This window comes from Leucoraja erinacea, chromosome 21, assembly GCF_028641065.1.
Source record: "Leucoraja erinacea ecotype New England chromosome 21, Leri_hhj_1, whole genome shotgun sequence".
Classification (NCBI taxonomy): domain Eukaryota; kingdom Metazoa; phylum Chordata; class Chondrichthyes; order Rajiformes; family Rajidae; genus Leucoraja; species Leucoraja erinaceus.
Window position 1 is genome coordinate 30,679,280 of NC_073397.1, and position 22,001 is coordinate 30,701,280.

Here is a 22,001-nt window from a genome sequence, read left to right on the forward strand (position 1 = left end):
GTGTACGCAGGAAGAACAGTCCACTCTTTGCAGAATACCCAATGAGTATGAGATATAGATTTAAACGTATTTGTTGGACCAGTGGGGAATTGAAGAGAATTAGTTTTCTCCAGAGTGATGAGCATTTGTAGTTTACTGCCCTTGACTTTAAGCCACCCATGACGTACCAACCTTTCCCAAGGCAATGATGGACACTGTCTCTTCATTTTATCTTATTGCTCGAGGCTTAATAAGCAGTTTTGGGTTACAGCTGCTGTTTTATCAGGTACCAAATGCATTATAATTTGCAAAGCAAGCAGAGCCCTTGTGAATTAAGTTTCCCTTTCTTCTGGAGAAACCAGGGCTCCCAAGTAAATAATTCCATTTGCGCAGCACAATAAAAGAGAAGCCATGTGCATTCCTCAAAATGTTTGGAAATGTAAAGATGCACAGATGTTTCAGAGATTAAAATCAGTGTCTTGCAGCCTGCTGAAAAATTGGATTCTCTGAATATTGTGTTTGGTTTTGGTCACCCCATTATAGGAAATATATTGTTCAGCTGGAAAGGGTGCAAAGACAATTTTGCTGGGACTCGAAGGCCTGAAGTATTAGGGAGAGGTCAAGCAGGCCGGGACTTTATTCCTTGGAGAGCTGGAGGATGAGGGGTGATTTTATAGGGGTGTATAAGATAATGAGGGGAACAGATAGGTTAAAAGCACTGTGTCTTTTCCCCAGTGGAGGGGAATCAAGAACCAGAGGATATAGGTTTAAGGTGGAAGGTTAGGTGGTACTAAGGGGGAAGATTTAATAGGACCTGAGGGACAACTTTTTTACACAAAGGCTGGTAGGTATATGGAACGAGCTGCCAGAGGAGGTAGTTGAGACAGGTACAAGGATTGGGTAGGTTTAGAGGGATATGGGCCAAACGCAGGTAGGACTAGTGTGGATGGGGCATTGTGGTTGGTGTGGGCAAGTTGGGCCGAAGGGCCTATTTCCACACTATGACTGAAATTACTCCCAAGAGTTTAGTGAAGGGTAAAAGGGGATGATGGAAGAGCGGAGGTAGGTGGAGGCTGTTGATGTACACAACGTGGTTGCAAAGACAATCGTGTGTCAGGATCACAATTCCGAGGAACAAATTAAAGTAAAATTCAATAGAAATGGGAAAATTTAGTAACTAGCTTTTTGGAGAAGGGTAATAGAACTGAGAAACAGGTAACTCAGCCAGAACAATGGACCAGAGATCACAATGAATGTTAAACGGAGCTAAATGTATTCTTGATTTCATGTTCAGAGAAATGACGGTTCCATTAGAACCAGAAATGTCAGGGACAAATAGACCCAATTTCTGTCTGAATGGTTTCTGATATTTTCACTCGAATGTCGGAGGTTGAAGGAAGACTAGATAGAAATGTATGTAATACTAGACCAAGTGCAGACCCGTCTGCTCCCCCAACGCAGCCGTTCCCTACCCGTAGCCCCCACGGGAGACGTGGGCCTCCAACTCAAGCCGTGGCCGAACATAAGATTCGAGCACTCAGCAGTGCGGCTGTTTTAAAATGGCGTCTTTGAGGCGAGATGCGGGCGCCTGCAGCCGTTATGGTCGCTGGCCAGCAGAAGGCGACAAAATGAGTGGGGGGAGTGGGGGGGGAGAAGGATTTTATTAAAAATGTGTACATAAACAGGACGAAATTTAATCGGAAACTTGGAATGAAAAGTGAAATCTCTACCGAAAATGAAAAAATCTGGGCGTTTGTGGGTCGGGTGTTGGCGTAGCAACGAATCAAAGGCTGGCAACCAAACTCAGGCAGAAACACAGCCAGCCAGCAGCCACAGAGTTTTAATATTGTAATAGATTATGAGAGGTACAGACAGGGTAGACAGTCAGAACCTTTTTCCCAGGGTGGAAAGTCCAACACTAGAGGGCACAGCTGTAAAGTGAGAAGGGGGATCTTTAATGGAGATTTGTGGGGCGTTTTTTATACAGAGTGGTAGGGGTTGGATCACGTTGCCAGAGGCGATGATGGAGGCAGATACAATGGTAGCGTTGAAGCTTTTGGATAGGCACATGGAAGTGCAGGCAATAGAGGGACATGGATCATGTACAGGCAGATGAGATCAGTGGCATCAAGTTTGGTGCAAACATTGTGGGCTGAAGGGCCTGTTCTTGTGCTGCACTGTTGAACGTCAACGTTGACGAATTGGCACGCAAGGACAGTTTTGTGTCAGGAACACAATGCAGAGAAATGAATTGGAATAAAATTCAATAGAAACAGGAAAATATGCTTTTTATAGACGGAGTAACCGAATTGAGAAACAGGTAATTCAGCCAGAACAATGGAACGCAGGTCACAGTGAGTGTTCAACCTTACAAATTAGTTCTTGAGTTCTTGTTCAGAGAAAGGAAATGGTCCCGTGAGATCAAGCAAAGTTGTCGGGGACAAATAGACCCAATTTCTGCCTGAATTAGCATGCAATACTTTGAAATTGGATGGAATAACAGCATTTGTTGCTGGTTTCAACAAATAAAATTGAAGTAACGTTGAGATCTGAAACCTTTATTTGACTCGTGTGACTCTTACTGATTCAAACAGAAATGCAGCTGCCTTTCAGTAAATTTACATCTTTCTATACACCAATTGTTTTTGTGTTTTCTTGCTTGAGATTAGATCGGGTTGTGTCTGTAGATGTGCTGCAGAGCTGTGTAGGGAGTTGATATTTATTCTGTCTCCTACAATGCTGGCATTATTGATCAGTGAAAGGTGAACAGCAGTGTAGACATCCACACACATTACTTTGAAGGTGTGCCGAATCCTCGACCTTTGAGCATCTCTGTTGAACAAGTCTAATTTCCTCATTTCCCAAGGTGTGTCTCCAGCTGACCTCTCTGCTGCATCTTGAATCAGTTCTTTGAATGTGCTGAATTTAAACAGGACTCTCTATTGCGAATTATATTTACTGAGATCCAGCCTGCCACTATTCATCACAATAACTTGCTAGCTGTTGGGAGAGAATAGACTTTCATCCAGTTTATGAATGTGAACTCGGGTCAGGGTGGCGAGTAAAATACTGCAGCAAACGACTTCTTTTTCAATTTCCCCAAAGGGTTTATAATTTGGGCAGATTGTCATCCATCACATGGATTGTAAAAGCAGATTTGCTGAGCATGCAACACTCTCCCCGTGAACTTTTATACTTTTATTTATTTGGTGTTTATTATGCTTTCTGAATTTGAGAGAAACATATAAAAAGGTATTTATTTCATAAAAAAGTAGTTGGATTCCGTGCCAGTAATGTCTGCATCAATTTAGTTGGCTGAAGCAATATTGCACTCGGAAATGAACACAAATGTAGCAATCCAGTTGAAGTGGCGTAGAGCTGCTGCCTCACAGTGCCAGAGACCCCGGTTCGATCCCGACCTAGGCCTCTGTCTATGTTGAGTTTGCACGTTCTCCCTGTGACCATGTGGGATTCCTCTGGGTGCTCCGGTTTCCTCCCACCTCCCAAAGATATGCGGGTTAATAGGTAAAATGGCCTCTTTAAAATCTGCCCCTAATTTGTAGGGAGTGGATGTGAAACTTGGAATAACATAGGCCTAGTGTGAATGGGTGATCGATGGTCAGCGAAGGCTTGATGGGCCGAAAGGCCTGTTTCTGTGCTGTATCTTTCTAGACTTTAAAAGTGGAATCAGTCAAATAAAAATGGCACAACTGGATCATTTGAGATGTAGGCTTGGGTTGTAGATTGGTGTTAAAATGTACACTGAATAAACACATTATAGTCAGTCCACGTAGAGCAAAAAATAGTGCAGTAATATATTGCTGTGACAGGTCCCACAATTGCGCATCAGCGGTGTCCCCTACTGCGGCCAGTTTTTACAAGTCTTTCCTGTTGTCTTGGCCTCCATTTCCCTACCATTTAATTGGTCTCTCGCCCATTCAGCTGTCGGAAGAATTCAGTGTCTCAGTGGAATCTTGTGTAAGAAGGAGCTGCAGGTGCTTGTTATACGGTGAAAAAAGACACAAAATGCTGGAGTAAAGGGGCTGTCCCACGAGCATGCAACTCCATGCGGAAGCGTGACCTAACGTGGTCGCTTGTGCCGTGCGGCCTCGCGGGGCCGGTCCCACTTCGATCGCCGGAGCCGTATGGAGTTGTGCGGAGCTGGTCCCGACATCGCGTGGGTCTCCGAAAAACTGACCGTGTTCAAAAATTCCGCGCGGCAACGGCCTGCCGGCCCGCAGCCTCCTCGACGCCGTACGCACTGCCTCGACGGGCATACGCAGCGTCTTGACGCCGTACGTCACGAGCGAATTTCCCGCGGACCCCCGCTTCCGGTTTGGTCGCGCTTGCTTCTGGTTTGGTCACGCTCGCCGCATGCTGGTAGGACAGGCCCTCAACTCAGTGGGACTGGCAGCATCTCTGGAGAGGAGAATGGGTGATGTTCCTTCTCTCCGGAGATGCTGCCTGTCCCGCTGAGTTACTCCAGCACTCTCTGTGTCTATTCTCGGTGGAATCACCTGCTCTTGACCTAGCTGTCAACTTCAACCATTAGCACTGCAGGTAACAGGAACCTGAGTTACACATCTAGATGCAAAATGGAGGGAGGGAGTTCAATGTCTTCTGGTGGGTGCCCGGAACGGACTGCCCGGAGAGGCGGTGGAAGCAGATGCGATGGTGCTATTTAAGAAGTTTTATATAAAACACATGGATATGCGGGGAATGGAATGGCCTGGATCCCATGCGGGCAGCGGAGATTAGTTTATCTTGTTATCGTGTTCAGCGCGGACATTGTGGGCTGAAGGGCCTGTTCCAGTACTGCACTGCACCACCCACAACTAGAGAGCTGTCCTGAGCTACTATCAGCCTCATTGGAGACCCACAAAGTACTCTTTGATCAGATTTTACTGGACTTTATCTTGCACTAGACATTATTCTCATTATTCCACTTTATCATGTATCTGTACACTGGATGGCGTGATGGTAAATATGTATTGTCTTTCCGCTGACTAGTTAGCACGCAACAAAGGCTTCTCACTGTACCTCGGTACACGTGACAATAAACTAAACTCAAACTAAAACTATGATCTATTTTACCGGCCATCAGTCCTGTCCTCAGACCCAGTCTATCTCAGTTTAATCATTCCCATATGTTCTGAAGGAAGCTTGACACTCTTTGGGGCGGCACGGTGGCGCAGCGGTAGAATTGCTGCCTTACAGCGATGTCAGCACCAGAGTCACTGGTTCGACCCCGACCACGGGTACTGTCTGTATGGAGTTTGTACGTTCTCCCCGTCACCTACATGGGTTTTCCCCAAGATCTTCGGTTTCCTCCCACACTCCAAAGAGTGCAGGTTTGTAGGCTAATTGACTTGGTATAATTGTAACTTGTCCCTGGTGTATGTAAGGTAGTGTTAATGTGCGGGGATCGCTGGTTGGCGCTGACCCGGTGGGCCGAAGGGCCTGTATCTGCGCTGTATCGTCAAACTAAACTAAACGGAACGTGACACTCTTTGGTAGGCGGCTTCGCACCAAACCTGTCGGTAAGTCCATGTTGATGTCATTCTGAGGGCGGAGTCCAGCTTCAGGTGGTTTCCGTCAGCTACAAAGTGCACGTTCTAGATGACCCCATTAAAACTGGTTCACCAAATTAATGTTGCTTATCAACATGCAAATGGAAAGCAATACATGTTGGTTGGACAAGTCTTGGTCTCGCCATTATTTTCAGACCCATGATATATTTCTTTCCAATTTAACACCAGGACATGTCTTTTTTTAATAGTGAAAGCACATTTAATAATTAATGTAGTTTGTGTATATATAAATTACATCTGCATACATTATTAATGTTACTTCACTGGGTAGAGCATCACTTAGATAGACTCAAATACATTGAAATGTTAAGCATTCTCAAGTACAGTTTCCAGGGATGAGTTTCTCAGCACAAAAAATATAGACTACAAAAGGTATAATAAAACCAACACGCGTGCTGTGTGTGAAAGCAACATTGGAATATAGTATCCATGATGGTTGAAGATTGGAGCACTTTAGTTTGTAAATTATAGTCATCAGTTTGACGGAATTTATGCCTATGCATGACAAAGTAGCAGCAATAGGGTTTCTGGTGTGCTTTTAACATTACCTCGAATAAACTGGCAATTGCCTATTTGTTAATAATCCTATAAAAATAATATAGTACGGTGGCGCAGTGGTAGAGTTGCTGCCTCACAGTTTTCATCCTGACTAAGGGTGCTGTCCGCACAGAGTATGTATGTTCTCCCTGTGACCGCTTGGGTTTTCGCCGGGTTCTCCCGTTTCCTCCCACGCACCAAAGACATACAGGTTTGTACGCTAATTGGCTTTGGTAAAATTGTAAATTGGCTCTAGTGTGTAGGATAGTGCTAATGTATGGAGATCGTTGGTTGGTGCGAACATGTTGGGCTGAAGGGCCTGTTCCCACGCTGTATCTCTAAATTAAACTAAATAGTAAATATACCTGTAGAGAAAATAATTTTAGAAAATAGCAGGTGATTTTGCATCTGTTAAACCATATGTCAAACACATTTGTTCATACCATCTTTATTGATTTGTTTTTAATTTGTGGCAAATTCAGTCATGAGATTGTTACAAGTGTGTACAATACAATTATGAGCAGATTTAGATAGACACAAAATGCTGGAGTAACTCAGTCGGTCAGGCAGTATCTCTGGAGAAAAAGAATAGGTGACGTTTCGAGTCAGAACCCATTCTTCAGACCCGTCTTCAACACATTAACTTTCCCAAAATGGAACAGCCGACAACGTAATCAGAACATTATAGTGCATTGTACGTGTTTGACTGCATAAACCGGTTTAATAATGGAATTATGTGAATCAGAATGAATTTAATCCGTCAACACCTTATTGTTCATTAGAAATTGAAAATGCAAGCAAATATGCATAGGGTTAACATCAATTCCTCATCATAGCACTTTAATTAAAGGACACACCCAAATTCTAGTACTCACTTTGAGAGTTTTAGTACTAAACTAAGTATAACATTGTAAATAATTAAAAGGGTTGAACAGTGACCCAGTGGTAGAATTGATGCCTTACAGCCCTAGAGATCCGGGTTTGATCCTGCCTGCAAATGCTGCCTGAACGAAGTTTGTACGTTCTCCCTGTGACCTGCGTGGGTTTTCTCCGGGTGCTCCGGTTTCCTTCCACACTCCAAAGACGTACAGGTTTGCAGGCTAATTGGCTCCGGTAAAATTGTAAATTGTCCCTAGTGTGTGCAGGATAGTGCCAATGTACCAGGAAAGCTGGTTGGCGTGTACTTAGTGGGCCAAAGGGTCTGTATCCGCATTGTATCTCTAAATGAAAACTAAACTAAACTATGATGAGCGTTTGCCGGCACTGGGCCTGTACTCACTGGAGTTTAGATGAATGAGGGGGGGGACCTCATTGAAACATACAGAATAGTGGATGTGGGGAGGATGTCTCCACTAGTGGGAGAGTCTGGGATCAGAGGTCATAGCCTCAGAATTAAAGGTCATTCTTTTAGGAAGGAGAAGAGAAATTTATTTAGTCAGAGGGGGGTGAATCTGTGGAATTCTTTGCCACAGGAGGCTGTGGAGGTCAAGTCAGTGGATATTTTTATAGCAGAGATAGATAGATTCTTGATTAGTACAGGTTTCAGAGGCTATGGAGAGAAGGGGGGAGAATGGGGTTAGGAGGGAGAGATCGATCAGCCATGATTGAATTGCTCAGTAGACGTTGATGGGCCGAATGGCCTAATTCTACACTTCCTTATGACGTTAAACTAGATTTATTCTGCTCGATTATGTCAAGAACTTGGTGGATAATCAGGAGTGTCAGTTGTTTTTTTTATCAATGAAGAATAGTTTTTCTGGGTGAGTATTTTGTGTTAATTTAGGTCTTTCATCCCAATAACAATATCGCTGTGAGATTATTTCTACTTTTTTAGTTACGGAAGAACTCATTGGCTTGTTTATGATGTATCCAATTCCTATTAATTCTCTCTCCTTGTATTCACCAGGGGATTCTGCTCAGCTCAGTTTGAGAATTGGATTCCTGATCGCTGGTGTGTATGATATTCCAATCATCATCACAGATTCTGGCAACCCTCCATTATCCAGCACCACTGTGATTAAAGTGAAAGTCTGCCCTTGCGATGAACACGGAGATTGTACTGCTGTAGGTGCTATAGCAGCAGCTGGTTTAGGCACAGGAGCCATCATAGCAATCCTCCTGTGCATCATCATTTTGTTAAGTGAGTAATGGAGGTAGAATTAAACTGCGATTAAAGTCGCATTGTGACTGAATGAATGAATGAATGAATGAATGATTAATTGATGCATGAATGAATGAATGCTTGAATGAATGATTGAATGAATGAATGATTGAATGCATGAATGAATACTACATTGTTACATACGACAAGTCTCAGTGAAATTCCTTGCCTGTATACCCAAGGTATACAAATAGTCACCACATAAAGGGTACTAATAAAGTTACAACGCATCCCGCATCAGGACCTCTTTTGTTCTCGCCCTTCACCCTCCCCCCCACGCCGGGATCCTCCTTTATCCCCCCCTCCCCCCCCCCCCCCCCCCCCCCCCCCCCCGGCCCCCGGCAGCAGCGTCCTCACTCCACATCGCCCGAAGCACCGACCTCTCCACTATTGCCGCTGGGTCCCCTCCTCCTGATGTCATGAGGGGGAGAGGGTGAACAAAGAAAGAGCTGGCGTGGGGGGGACCACCAAGATGGGTGGGGGGAATTAACATAGGAGGACCCGGCACGTGATACTTTGTCACTGCCCTTTATGTAGCGACTCTTTGCATACCTTTGCAAAACAAAGAATATCACTGTAACTTGTCACATGTGGCAATAAAGCGTTCATTCATTCATTCATACATACTGGCATGCTAACGATATCATGACATGCTTGTTTTCGCCAGTTCTCGTCTTGCTGTTCGTGATATGGATGAAACGCAGGGATAAAGAACGGCAAACAAAACAACTTCTAATCGACCCAGAGGATGACGTTAGGGACAATATCCTGAAATATGATGAGGAGGGTGGTGGTGAGGAGGATCAGGTAAGACAGTACTTTAATTCCGTCAGTAGAGATATAAACCACATGTATAGCTGTGAGATACAGTGTGGAAACAGGGTCCACGACGACCATCGATCACCCGTACACCGGTTCTGTGTTATTCCACACTTGCATCCTACACGTTAGGGACAGGAGCCAATTAACCAGCAAACCCGCACATCTTTGGGATGAAGGAGGAAAACGCAGAAAAACCCACGCTGTCACAGGGAGAATGTTCAAACTCCGCACAGAGCACCTGTAGTGAGGATCTAACCCGGGTCTGGCACTGGGAGGCAGCAGCTCTATCGCTGCACCACTGTGCCGTTCATCTTCGGTATACATTCGTGAGTAAACATGTCTGATGGATATTATTCCACGTGCTAGCGAAAGAGAAACGGTTGCGGTTCACAAAATTTCAGTGGTGTCCTTTTTGAAGAACATTGCTTAAGATCAATAAAGAAGTCAAAAGCTCTTTATTAAAAAGACACAAAATGCTGGAGTATGTCAGCAAGTCAGGCAGAATCTCTGGAGAACATGGAGGGAGTACAGAGAAGGTTCACCAGACTGATTCCTGAGATGGCAGGACTTTCATATGAAGAAAGACTGGATAGACTCGGCTTGTACTCGCTAGAATTCAGAAGATTGAGGGGGGATCTTATAGAAACGTACAAAATTCTTAAGGGGTTGGACAGGCTAGATGCAGGAAGATTATTCCCGATGTTGGGGAAGTCCAGAATTAGGGGTCACAGTTTAAGGATAAGAGGGAAGTCTTTTAGGACCGACATGAGAAAATCATTTTTTACATAGAGTGGTGAATCTGTGGAATTCTCTGCCACAGAAGGTAGTTGAGGCCAGTTCATTGGCTACATTTAAGAGGGAGTTAGATGTGGCCGTTGTGGCTAAAGGGATCAGGGGGGTATGGAGAGAAGGCAGGGATGGGATACTGAGTTGGATGATCAGCCATGATCATATCGAATGGCGGTGCAGGCTCGAAGAGCCGAATGGCCTACTCCTGCACCTATTTTCTATGTTTCTATGTTTCTATGATAAGGGGACGTGTCAGTTTGGGACCCTTTTTCAGACTGAGGAAGAGTGGCAAACCAAAACATCACGTACCCATGTTCTCTAGAGATGGTGCCTGACATTCCCCCCCCCACCCCCCCTGATGTTACTCCAGCACTTTGTAACTTTTGTTTTGTAAACCAGCATCTACAGTTCCTTCTGTGTCATGTTAATTTCCTTGTCTCTCTTCACATACTCAACTGGTATCTCAGCAGGTCAGGCAGCATCTCTGGAAAACATGGATAGGTAACGTTTCGGGTCAGGATCCTTCTTCAGACTGATTGTGAGGGGGAGGGGGAGGGGGGAAGCTGGAGGGACGGGACAGGTAGTAGGTTGATACAGGTAAGGAGGTTTTTTCATGGGCAGACAGTGGACAAGAGATGAAAAGACGGAAGGTGTGAGGCAAAAGGATCAAAGAGTTGTGAATTGTGAAGCTAGAGGAAGGATGAGGAGAAATATGTGCGAGTACAGGTGGGGCACAGGGGAGAACTGATATATTATTTGTTGCAGTGTATCATCTACTCTGATCCAAGTTCAATTCTGTTTTCTCCAGTTCATTGCTTTTGTTTTAATGATTTGCTGAAATAAAAAGGATTACTGGAAAAGATGATTGTGCAGAATTCATGACCTACATTTGACCTGGGCAATAGTGTTAGTGAAGCAGAAGTGGTTTATCTTTAAACTGATTTTATCACTGAGGAAGCAGCCAAGCTCCACATTTCTGTGATAGATACTGAAGTAGATTTGTCGCGCCGATATTTACTGCAGCATGGTATTAACACGCAGGAATAATTGCAAAGTTAAACTTTTCATTTTATTAACATGGATGCTTTAGGAAAATACCATGTGGTTAACTGCAGGTTTGGCAATCCCTGTTGCCAGGACTCAAGGGCCTGAAGTATAGGGAATGGTTAAGCAGGCTGGGACATTATTTCTTGGAGAGCAGAAGGATGAGGGGTGATCTTATAGAGGTGTATTAAAATTGTGAGAGGAATAAATGGGATAAATGCCCCGAGTCCTTTACCCAGACTACTGGAATCAAAAAACAGGGGTCGTAGGTTTAAGGTGAGGAGGAAAAGGTTTAATAGCCGAGGGGCAACTTTTTTACACACAGGGTGGTGGGGATTGGAACCAGCTGCCGGAGGAAGTAGTTGAGGCAGGTACAACATTTAAGAAACAGTTAGACGGGTTGTGAAAATAAAAAAAACCTTTAGTATTAGTTCAGTTTAGTTTATTGTCACGTGTACTGAGGTACAGTGAAAATCTTTTGTTGCGTGCTGTCGAGTCAGCAGAAAGACAATACATGATTACAATCTATCCATTTACAGTGTTTAGTGTAAGGTGAAGCCAGCAAAGTCCGATCAAGGATAGTCCGAGGATGACCAATGAGGTAGATAGTAGTTCAGGACTGCTCTCTGGTTGTGGTAGGATGAATCAGTTGATTCAATTAGATAACTAAAGTATTACTTACTAACAGGAGTGATTTCAGCTTCTTGGAATTCTGAATTAGGGGAGCATGTGTGACAAAGGTTCGGACCCATTGTTAAAACAGTATGTTCTGAAGTATCTCAGCAACATTCTAAGCATGTTCCAAATATAACCTTCTGTTAAATGAACAACAGATGCCAATGGCTTCTCACCAAACTCTGCACTTGTTACCAATGAAAATAAATTTAAATAGAAATTATGTTTATTCTCACTATCAGCGAGTAATACTGCATCCATGTGAATTTAATCATACAAATTAGCGTAAGACAAAAGTAAAATGGCATTGATAATTCAGAAAGTTGAGTTACAGGGAATAGAACAAAATTAATTAAATCAATGCTTGTTCATTGTTCTTTAAGCGAAAAGTGCTTGAATCTACCCATTTATTATCTGACCAGGTAATGAGTTTTGACTCCAACAATCATTAGTATATTAAAACATTCAGAAGGATATATTTTTTAAGTGTCATCCAAACTCAATTCTGTTTTGCCCTTTTGCTTTCAGTCCAATTTGAATGTTAATTGGAGAGACATTGTATTTTAATAGATTGTATTAAAAACACTAACACTACCAATATCACACCACTGACAAATACTGTTTTAGATATAAATAGATATTTTGTTTAGTGTTGTTATATAAATTGCCTGATATTTGCTGATTTTGACAGACAAGAAATATTCTTGATCTATGAAATGACATTATTTGTAGCTGATAATCAAATAATTATTAATTCCTTCATTAATTAAATATAATTTTATTGCATATCTCAGATTGACATGTCTGAGTACCATTCAACATATCAATAAACTATTAGTGTTTTATGGATCTAATGTCAATAGGAATGAAATGGATGGGTGGGCAATAAACACAAACAACTACAGATGCTGCAATCTTGAGCGATGAAACTCAGCTGGTCAGGCAGCATCTGTGGGGGGAAATGGCCGGATAATGTTTCAGGTCACGACTCTTCTTCAGACTGATGGAGTACGGGGTAAAAGCTGGAAGAGAGAGGTAGGGGCATGGCAAAGCCTGGCAAGTGATAGGTGGATACAGGTGAGGAGGGGGTTGGGTTTCTTGGCACCTGGGTAGAGATAATGACAAAGGCTAGAGGTGAAAAAGAGATATCAGGTCAGGAAAGAAGAGAAGTGAAAGGTAAAAGTGGAGGGGGGAGGATGATATGGGTGGAAGGGGGTAGGGAGATTGGAATGATTTGCACAATCATGGGGCTGATCCAAGGAAATGGGAATAATGGGATTTCTTGACTGGAAGTTGGCATTGGCTCAATGGGCCAAATGTCATCCTCTTGCTCAATCCCAATTGTATGATTATATTAATGAATTGACTGGTTAATAGTGCAAGATAAAACCGTACATTTGAATATTTACAAAGGGTCTTATAGAAACATCAAATTCTTAAGGGATTGGGCAGGCTAGAAGTGGGAAAAATGTTCTCCTTGTTGAGGAAGTCCAGAACCAGGGGTCACAGTTTAAGAATAAGGGGTAGGCCATTTAGGACTGAGATGAGGAAAAACCTTTTCACCCAGAGTTGTGAATCTGTGGAGTTCTCTGCCACAGAAGGCAGTGGAGGCCAATTTACTGGATGTTTTCAAGAAAGGGTTAGATTTAGCTCTTCGTGCTAAATGGAATCAAGGGATATGGGGGAGAAGCAGGAGCGGGGTACTGATTTCAGATGATCAGTCATGGCACTTTGAATGGCGGTGCTGACTCGATTGGCCTACTCCTGCGCCTATTTTTCTATGTTCTATGTTTCTATGAATGGAACAAACTACATTTCGTCAGCCCACTGCATTTAGACATGATGTAATGATGATTGGTTTATTTCCAGTCACAACATTTGTTAGACACTGGAGTTTTGCTGCATCCACTTATTGCCCATTCTCCCTCATGTGACGTAGCAAACATCAGGGGACTCTGACAAACTGTGAACTTCTTCCCCTCGAGCTGGTACTCTGCAATTGTGGTGGAGCCACTCCAGTATCTAACAAAGCCTTGGGTTTTGACACCAGAATGAAAATCTTTTGAGTGTTGCATTTTTTTTAAATCACCAAGAGTTCTGTATACATTGGTTCCCTTTCATGATAGAAATGTGCTCAAATGTGGAGAAAGAGAGGGGGGGGGGGGAGAGGAGGAAGGAATAGCACTGTTGGAAGTTAGTTTGCGTAAACACTCAATATTACCAGTTTATATTTTTCCAAGATTTTTTTAATTGTTTTTTTGCAAATCTTGAACCTTATTGAATGGCAGAGTAGAATTGATGGGCCGAATGGCCTAATTCCTTATGTCCTTACATGTATAATATACTGGATCAAACAGAAAACCAACAATCCAAAGTTTTTCAGTGTCTCTTCAAATATTAAATAGTAATGATTTTTTTTGTTTCTCCACTATATGTCAAAAGCTTGTGCTCAAAAGGAGGTTTTTTTCGACAACTTCTGTGCCTGGTAGGATCATCAAAGGAAAGCTGTGAAACATCAGATACTATTGGTAAAGCCAGGACATGGGTTGCATTATTTCTGGGTGTTTTAATGAACCAACTGATGTGATGTAATATCAGAGATAATGATGGCTTGGTGCAGTTCATATATAAATCTGTCAGGAAACTCAGCTCATTATAAGCGACCAAATCCTCAACAATGCACAGGCATTCGTCATTGACAATGCATTACAGTACCAGTGACCGTTAGTACCATTGCATGTGCAGGAAGGAACTGCAGATGCTGGTTTACACTGAAGACAGACACAAAATGCTGGAGTAATTCAGCGGGTCAGGCAGCATTACAGGAGAAACGGAATAGGTGACGTTTCGGGTCAAGACCCTTCTTCAGATTGAGAGCCTGAAGAAGTCCAACAGACGGGAGAGGGGAGAGGAGGGAGTGACCGGGGGAAGACTCATCCTTGATTATGCTGGCGGACTTGCCGAGGCAGTGCGAAGTGTAGATGGAGTCAATGGAAGGGATGTTGTTTTTCATTGTTCACAAACCAGGCTGTGATGCACCCCGATAAGATGCTTTCTACAGCACAGCTTTAGAAGTTCGTGAGGATTGTTGGTGGCATGTAGAACTTCCTAACCTTCGAAGCAAGGAGAGCTGTGGGTGTGCTGTCTTATGCCCCTGTCCCACTTAGGAAACCTGAACGGAAACCTCTGAAGACTTTGCGCCCCACCCAAGGTTTCCGCGCGGTTCCCGGAGGTTGAAGGTGGTTGCCAGAGGTTGCAGGTAGTGGAAGCATATAGGGAGACTGACAAAAACCTTCGGGAACCTCAGGGAAACCTTGGGTGGGGCGCAAAGTCTCCAGAGGTTTCCGTTCAGGTTTCCTAAGTGGGACAGGGGCATTAGCCTTAGCTTCAATGCGACTGGTCTAGGACAAATCGCTAGCGATATCTATTCCTCAGAACTTGAAGCCTTTGACCATCTCCAGTTCGGCACCATCGATGTAGAGCACAGATTCTGCAATGACAGCACAGATTCAAGGAGGTAGCCCATCGTCGCCTTCTCAAGGGTGTTTAGGAAAAGGCAACAAATGCTGACCTGACAAGTGACACCCTATCTTGCAAAGTGAAAATTTAAAAAAGCACTAAACAACAGCATCAAATCGAAGCAACGCATTCTTTTTATTTAACTTTTCAAATCATTTGCTATGTCGCTCTTCCAGGGAGATGGTAAATGCATTTTGTTGTCTCTGTACTGTACACTGACAATGACAATTAAAATTGAATATGAATCTGAATCTGAAGTCAAGTACAAAATTAGTGACTGTGCATGGACTATTTATGTTGGAGAAAAGAATTACTGAGTCTCACTTGCCAAAACCACCAATATTGTCACGATTTAATTTAAAAGACTCTGGCACCACTTCTTTCAAAAGCAAACACAACTGTTTTGCCAAAGCAATTTGTACATTGCAGATAGCTTTTGCTGAAAGAAGTGAAAGTGTGGAAATTCTTATTTCCAATTTCCATGCAGTGTGTTTTTGTTTCCTGCTGTATGCGGATACCATTATTTGGATAGCTTACATGGAGAACATCCGTCAATTAAACTCAGACAGGGTGAAGGAGAGAGTGCATCCAATAGGCAAAAGCATTAAACAATGTAGATGTATTGGCGTTTGGGCAAATGGGAGGAAGTTTACACCTTGCCCACTTTTATATTATTTAATTTAATCAGTGCGAGTGTGACAATCTACAACGCTTTTTGTGAAAGAACAGATTTCCAAACTTAACTACTGTTCCCAGTGCTAGGTTCCAAGAAAAAGTCCCCCCACCCAAAAAAGCTAAACTGGATGAGATGAAACACTTCCACTTCTTTGAAAGTTGATAGCGCTTAAAATGGAAAAGTCACCTGGTCCAGATGGGATGTTCTGGTAGTAATCTTCAAATCTTTCTTGTATATTTTAATCTTCAAATCTTGTATATTGGAGGTTTAGTATTTAGAGATACAGAATGGAAACAGACCCTTCGGCCCACCAAGTCCACACAAACCATTGATCATCCAATCACACTAGTTCAATAGTCCTTTATTGTCACGTGTACCCTGACGTACAGTGAAATTTGATTTTACCCTACAGTCATACCAACAAAAGCAACAAGATACAAGATTACATAAAAGTTAAACATAACCAGCCATGTCCTGGCCACACACATGCTCGTTCACTGTGATGTGGCCAGAGTTGCACTGACCAGGCTTGTCGCTCTCTCTGCAGTCCCTGTCCACCCGAACGGTCAGAAAGCCGTCCACACTCGCACCAGACTCCAGATCAACATTGATCTGTTGGACAAACCATTGTGCACAAATTAAATAGCTCAACTGGTAGAGTTGCTTCCTCAGAGGGCCAGAGACCCCGGTTAGATCTGACCTCAGGTGCTGTCTGCGTGGAGTTTGCACGTTCACTCTGTGACCACATGGGTGCTCCAGTTTCCTCCCACGTGGGTGTGGGTTTTTCAGGTAAATTGGCCTCTGTAAATTGCCCCTCGTGTGCAGGGAGTGGGTGCAAAAGTGGAATAACATGGACCTAGCTTGAATGGGTAATCAGTGTCGGTGTAGACTCGATGGGCTGAAGTGTCTGTTTCATTGCTGTATCTTTCAATCAATCAATCAAGTATGAGCAGGGTATTTTCCATCAATGCTTGAGAACTGAGGAACTGTAAATGCGGAGAGTACTTACAAGTACACTTCAAACCATGAGTGCTTACAAATGAAACCATTCAGATCCAATGCTACATAAAAGTTTATGAATTAAATTTGCTTGTGGAATTATATAGAGTGATGGAAATGACATGGGCATTGTTTAGTTTAGTTTTGAGATACAGCGAGGAAACAGGCCCTTATGTCCCACCAGGTCCGCGCCGACCAGCGATCCCTGCACATTAACACTATCCCATACCCATATAGGGGACAATTTTTACATTTACCAAGCCAATTCACCTACATACCTGTACGTCTTTGGAGTGTGGGGGTATAAACTCCATACAGACAGCACCCGTAGTCAAGATCGAGCCCGGCGCTGCATTCGCTGTAAGGCAGCAACTCTACCGCTGTGCCAACTTGACGCCCCTGTTCATTTATTTATTTTTTCCTAGTACTTTAGGGAATAATCAATTGATTGAGATTAAAGAATCATTTGTTCAACTTTTCATTTATTTGATCATCTTGCTTTCGGTGTTGAATTTTATGCAGGAATTCATTCAGCGATTAGAATCTATAAACATTTTCAGTCACCGCATGAGGAAAAATAGACACTGAATCGAGGTAGGATTGTAGACACAAGGAACAGCAGATGTTGGTTTACAATAAGAGACACAGACTGCTGCAGTAACTCAAGTCACATGTCTGGAGAACCCTCGAACTATCCTTGATTGGACTTTGCTGGCTTTACCTTGCACTAATCATTATTCCCTTATCATGTATCTATACTTTAAATTGATTGATTGTAATCAAATATTGTGTTTCTGCTGAATGGTTAGCACGCAACAAAAGCTTTTAGCTGTACCTCGGTACAGGTGACAATAAACTAGACTGAAACTGAGAATGGGATTGAGAGGGAAGGATAAATCAGCCAATATTGACTATGGGAGTAGACTTGATGGGCCGAATGGCCTAATTCTACGCCTATAACTTATGAACCTATGAGTCTCCTCCGCCATTCTATCATGGCTGACAACATAGAGACAGTAGGACGATTTAGAAAATGGCCATGACTTGGTAGAACATTGTATAAAAATAGGGTGTCAGTGAACAATGACCAAAGCTATGTTTTTGTTTAGTTTAGTTTAGAGATACAGCGTGGAAACAGGCTCACTGTCCACTCAGACCACGATCCCCCACACTGACACTGTCCAACACACACTAGCGAGAATTTACAATTATACCAAGCCAATTAACCTACAAACCTGTACGTCCTTGGAGTGCGGTGTGGATCCAGTGCACCCAAAGAAAATCCACGTAGGTCACGGGGAAAAGGTACAAACTCCGTACAGACAGCACCCGTAGTCAGGATCGAACCTAGGTCGCTGACGCTGTAAGGTAGCAACTATATTGTGGCACCACCCCATATATAAATATGGAAGAGAAATATGCCAAGAATAGCTCATACGGAGTTTGTCACCTTTTCCAAGGTGACCCTAGAGGACAGAGAGTTATAATTATTAATACAGATCGATTCGATCAGTAAGAGTATAATCGTCAGAGACGTCCTGATGACCTGAACAATGAGAAGCAGTGGAGGAGGAGAGCTGTCGTTGCCATGATTTAAAGGGATAAAACTTCTCCCACATCTTCATGTGGAACAGCTGCTAAATGCTGCTGCTGAATAACTCGCCCACCAGACGAAGCTAATCTTTCTGTCGTCAATTGCCAGCCTGTGTTTTTGGAACTAAATCTCAATTAAGGTACTCTGATGGCTCCAGACTCATGGATGAGGCAGAGTTTCTCATTGATAAGAGGCAATTCGTTCAACTTAAGGGGCTGTCCCACTTGGGCGACCTAATTGGCGAATTTAGAACGGTTTGAAAAAATGACATGTTGAAGACCTCCTTCGTATGTTGAAGACTAACTACGACTAACTTCGGGAAAATTGGACACCGAATAGTGGAGAGTGAAGACGACTTCCTTCGATCTCCTTCGACCTCCCTTCGACTATGATGAAGACTATCAACGACTACCTTCGACTACCCTCGACTGACCTACTACGACTAAACCTACGAGTAAAAAAAGTATTGATTTTTTCCATGGCAACCTTTTTTTACTCGCGGGCATTTTTTAACAGATCGATAAAACCGCCGCGACCCAGCTGAGGCCTCGAGTACGCGGAGACCACTCTCGAGCATGAAGGAGAGTTACGAAGACCTCCTACGACCTCGTGTCGACCATGCTGCGCGTATGAGTCGAGGGCAAACTCGCCAGAACTCGCGGATTAGGTCGCCCAAGTGGGACAGCCCCTTTAGACTGCGCACCTTTCGCTTCTCGGAGCTCCCCACCTTGAGATAGATCAGCAACTATGTATGGATTTCAATCATATTAACTTATTAACTCCAGCGATATACAGGTGCACAACCTTTTATCCGGTGTTCCAGAAACCGAAAAGCTCCGAAAACCGGCCATTTTTTCCAGATGTCGTCTGCGCACCAAAGCTCGCGTTTGGCGCCAAACCTGACCCAAAACGACCCACGGTCAACCCAGGTCTGTACTACTGTAGCGGCTGCCTCCTCCCTGGAGACCGGGAGACGCTTAAACATCTGTAAATCATTACTTAAATGTTAGTCAGTTAGTTTGGAGGGTTTTTATGTGAAGGGGGGTGAAGGGGTAAACTTTAATTCTTAGTCCCCTACCTGGTCGGAGAGGCGGGGAGCGGTCAATGCCTTACCGGGTCGCCGTGCAGTAAGCACCGCAGCGCTGTGGCCGGTGGGGCTGCGGGCGGCGCCGGTTGTAGCTCCGACCCCGGCAACTCTACCCCTGGCTGCGAGGCACTCCAAATCCAGCGCGGCCCGCGGCCGGACGCCCCAGCTCCGCAAATGTCGGGAGTCGGCAGCGTCGCAGCGCTGGGAAACCAGCGGGGAGCGGGCAATGCCTTACTGGGTCGCCGTGCGGCAAGCTCCGGAGCGCTGTGGCCACCGACACACAACATCGCGGAGCGTCGCTGGATTTGGAGCCGCGCAGCCAGGGGTCGAGTTGCCGGGGTCGGAGCTACAACCGGCGCCGCCCGCGGCCGGACGGAGCCCCCAGCTCCGCGAGGTTGGGAGTCGCCGACCAGGTAGGGGACTAAGAATTAAAGTTTCCCCCTTCACCCCGACTCCACCACCACCACATAAAATCCCTCCAAACTAACTGACTAACATTTATGCAATGAGTCTCCCGGTCACCCGGGAGGAGGCAGCAGCTCCAGACTTTTCAAGCCGCCCGCGCTACCTACCTAATCTACGCTAAAAATCTTCCATTCTGAAATCCGAAAATGTCCGAAATCCGACAAGTGTCTGGTCCCAAGGCTTTCGGATAAAAGGTTGTGCACCTGTACTTGCATCTACATAGACTTAAAATGCTGGAGTAACTCAGCGGGACAGGCAGCATCTCTAGAGAGAAGGAATGGGTGACGTTTCGGGTCGAGACCCTTCTTCAGACTACACACACCTAGATTTTCTTTAGTTTAGTTTAGAGATACAGTGTGGACACAGCCCCTTTGGCCCACCGAGTCCGCGTCAACCAGCGATCCCCGCACACTAACACTATCCTGCCTTGACCCGAAACTTCACCTATTCCTTTGCTCCAGAGATGCTACCTGACCCGCCGAGTTACTCCAGCATTTTGTGTCTATCTATCTTCAGTGCAAACCAGCAACTGCAGTTCCTTCTCACACACTTTCATACATATCTAATTTATTGCTCTGGTTCATCAGTTAATTAGCTTCTCGTTAGCAATTTTTGACAGAAAGTTGCAAGTTGAAAATTAGATACAGTTGAATTATCCTTATTCACGTTGCTAGAAACTGACCTCTCAGGTGTTCTACCTTCATCTTATAAACCTCTTGGGAAAATACCACGTGAATGCTAAAGCGGGTTTTCTTCCTTGCCGGTTTCAACGTAAGTACCTCTTGGACTGTGTGCCATATATTGTAGAATTGCATTTTATTTTTACCCGATGAAAATAACAATAGTTTTCTTCTTGGTTTTAAATCATATACTTTATTCAAGAAACAAACTCAACATACAAATTAATGTAGCATTCATATCAAAAATTGCCTGTGTCGGCAGTTTACAAACAAGACAAAAATTCAAATTAAATTCCCGCCATCCTTATCTATAATACAAACGACCTCCCGTGGCGACCAAAGTTCCCTCCCGGCCCACCCCCCTTTGTACCGGGTGCCCAAAAATCAATAGCGTCGGACTAAAGTGGAGCCGAAACTTGAGCAGCAGCCCCTTTAGATGCTCAAACATAGTTTTCTCCTTGGGAGTTGTTGTGTACTGATATTTTTGTTCTAAAGAACAATGAAGAGATGAGAAGGCCAAACAAGATCACTCTGTCCATCTGCAGGTCTTTGCAAGATGGCGTATTAGTGTCATCTCCATGCCAACTCATTCTCCATCACACCCATTTTAGTTTAGTTTAGTTTAGAGATACAGCGCTGAAACAGGCCCTTCGACCCACCGAGTTCCCACCAATCAGCGATCTCTGCACATTAACACTAGCCTACACAACAGGGACGATTTACATTTAAACAAAGCCAATTAACCTACAAACCTGTATGTCTTTAGAGTGTGGGAGGAAACCGAAGATCTCGGAGAAAACCCACGCGGTCACGGGGAGAATGTACAAACTCCGTACAGACAGCACCCTTAGTTGGGATTGAACCCGCGTCTCTGGTGTTGACCGTGCTGTAAGGCAGCAACTCTACCACTGCGCCATCGTGCCGTCCATTTTGCTAACCATCAATGTTGGATCGTCATCCCAGTAGTGACAGATGTCAGTTTAAAACCAACTTTATTCACTTTTGCATTTGCCATTTCCATTATGTTTATTGTTGGTTTCAATATAGTTCCCGTAACGGGGACAGGGGATGAATTCCATTTTGCGTCGTTACAAGGACTTGAAGACAATTGCAGTGCTGAGTCTTATTCAGTGGTGACCATTGAGCTAAAAGTGGTCAAGTTGAACTTGAACACAAAGTAAATTCCACAAGATGTATGCACTGGGATTTGTTCGTGTCGGGTTTTGATTATTAGTTTCATATTCTAGCAGTGGATGATTATCTTAGCATCAAATTATAATTCTTTGAGTCTCATTACGCTCTTGCAATGCACAAGCCACTCTTCTCCGCTTCTCTCATTTCAAGGCTGGCATGCCACCAACCCTCAAATGCTGCCAGATTTCC

At 43.9% G+C, this 22,001-nt stretch overlaps 1 protein-coding gene across 2 annotated transcripts in view; it reads left to right on the forward strand.

The window, feature by feature from the left end:
- LOC129707459 (cadherin-4-like) overlaps nucleotides 1–22,001 on the forward strand; it is a 485,034-nt gene that overhangs the window by 459,103 nt on the left and 3,930 nt on the right. For both annotated transcript variants that reach the window (XM_055652497.1, XM_055652498.1), the window contains 2 exons: nucleotides 8,014–8,247; nucleotides 8,936–9,075. In XM_055652497.1, the coding sequence (XP_055508472.1) occupies nucleotides 8,014–8,247; nucleotides 8,936–9,075 (374 nt within the window). The remainder of the gene's footprint in view (nucleotides 1–8,013; nucleotides 8,248–8,935; nucleotides 9,076–22,001) is intronic.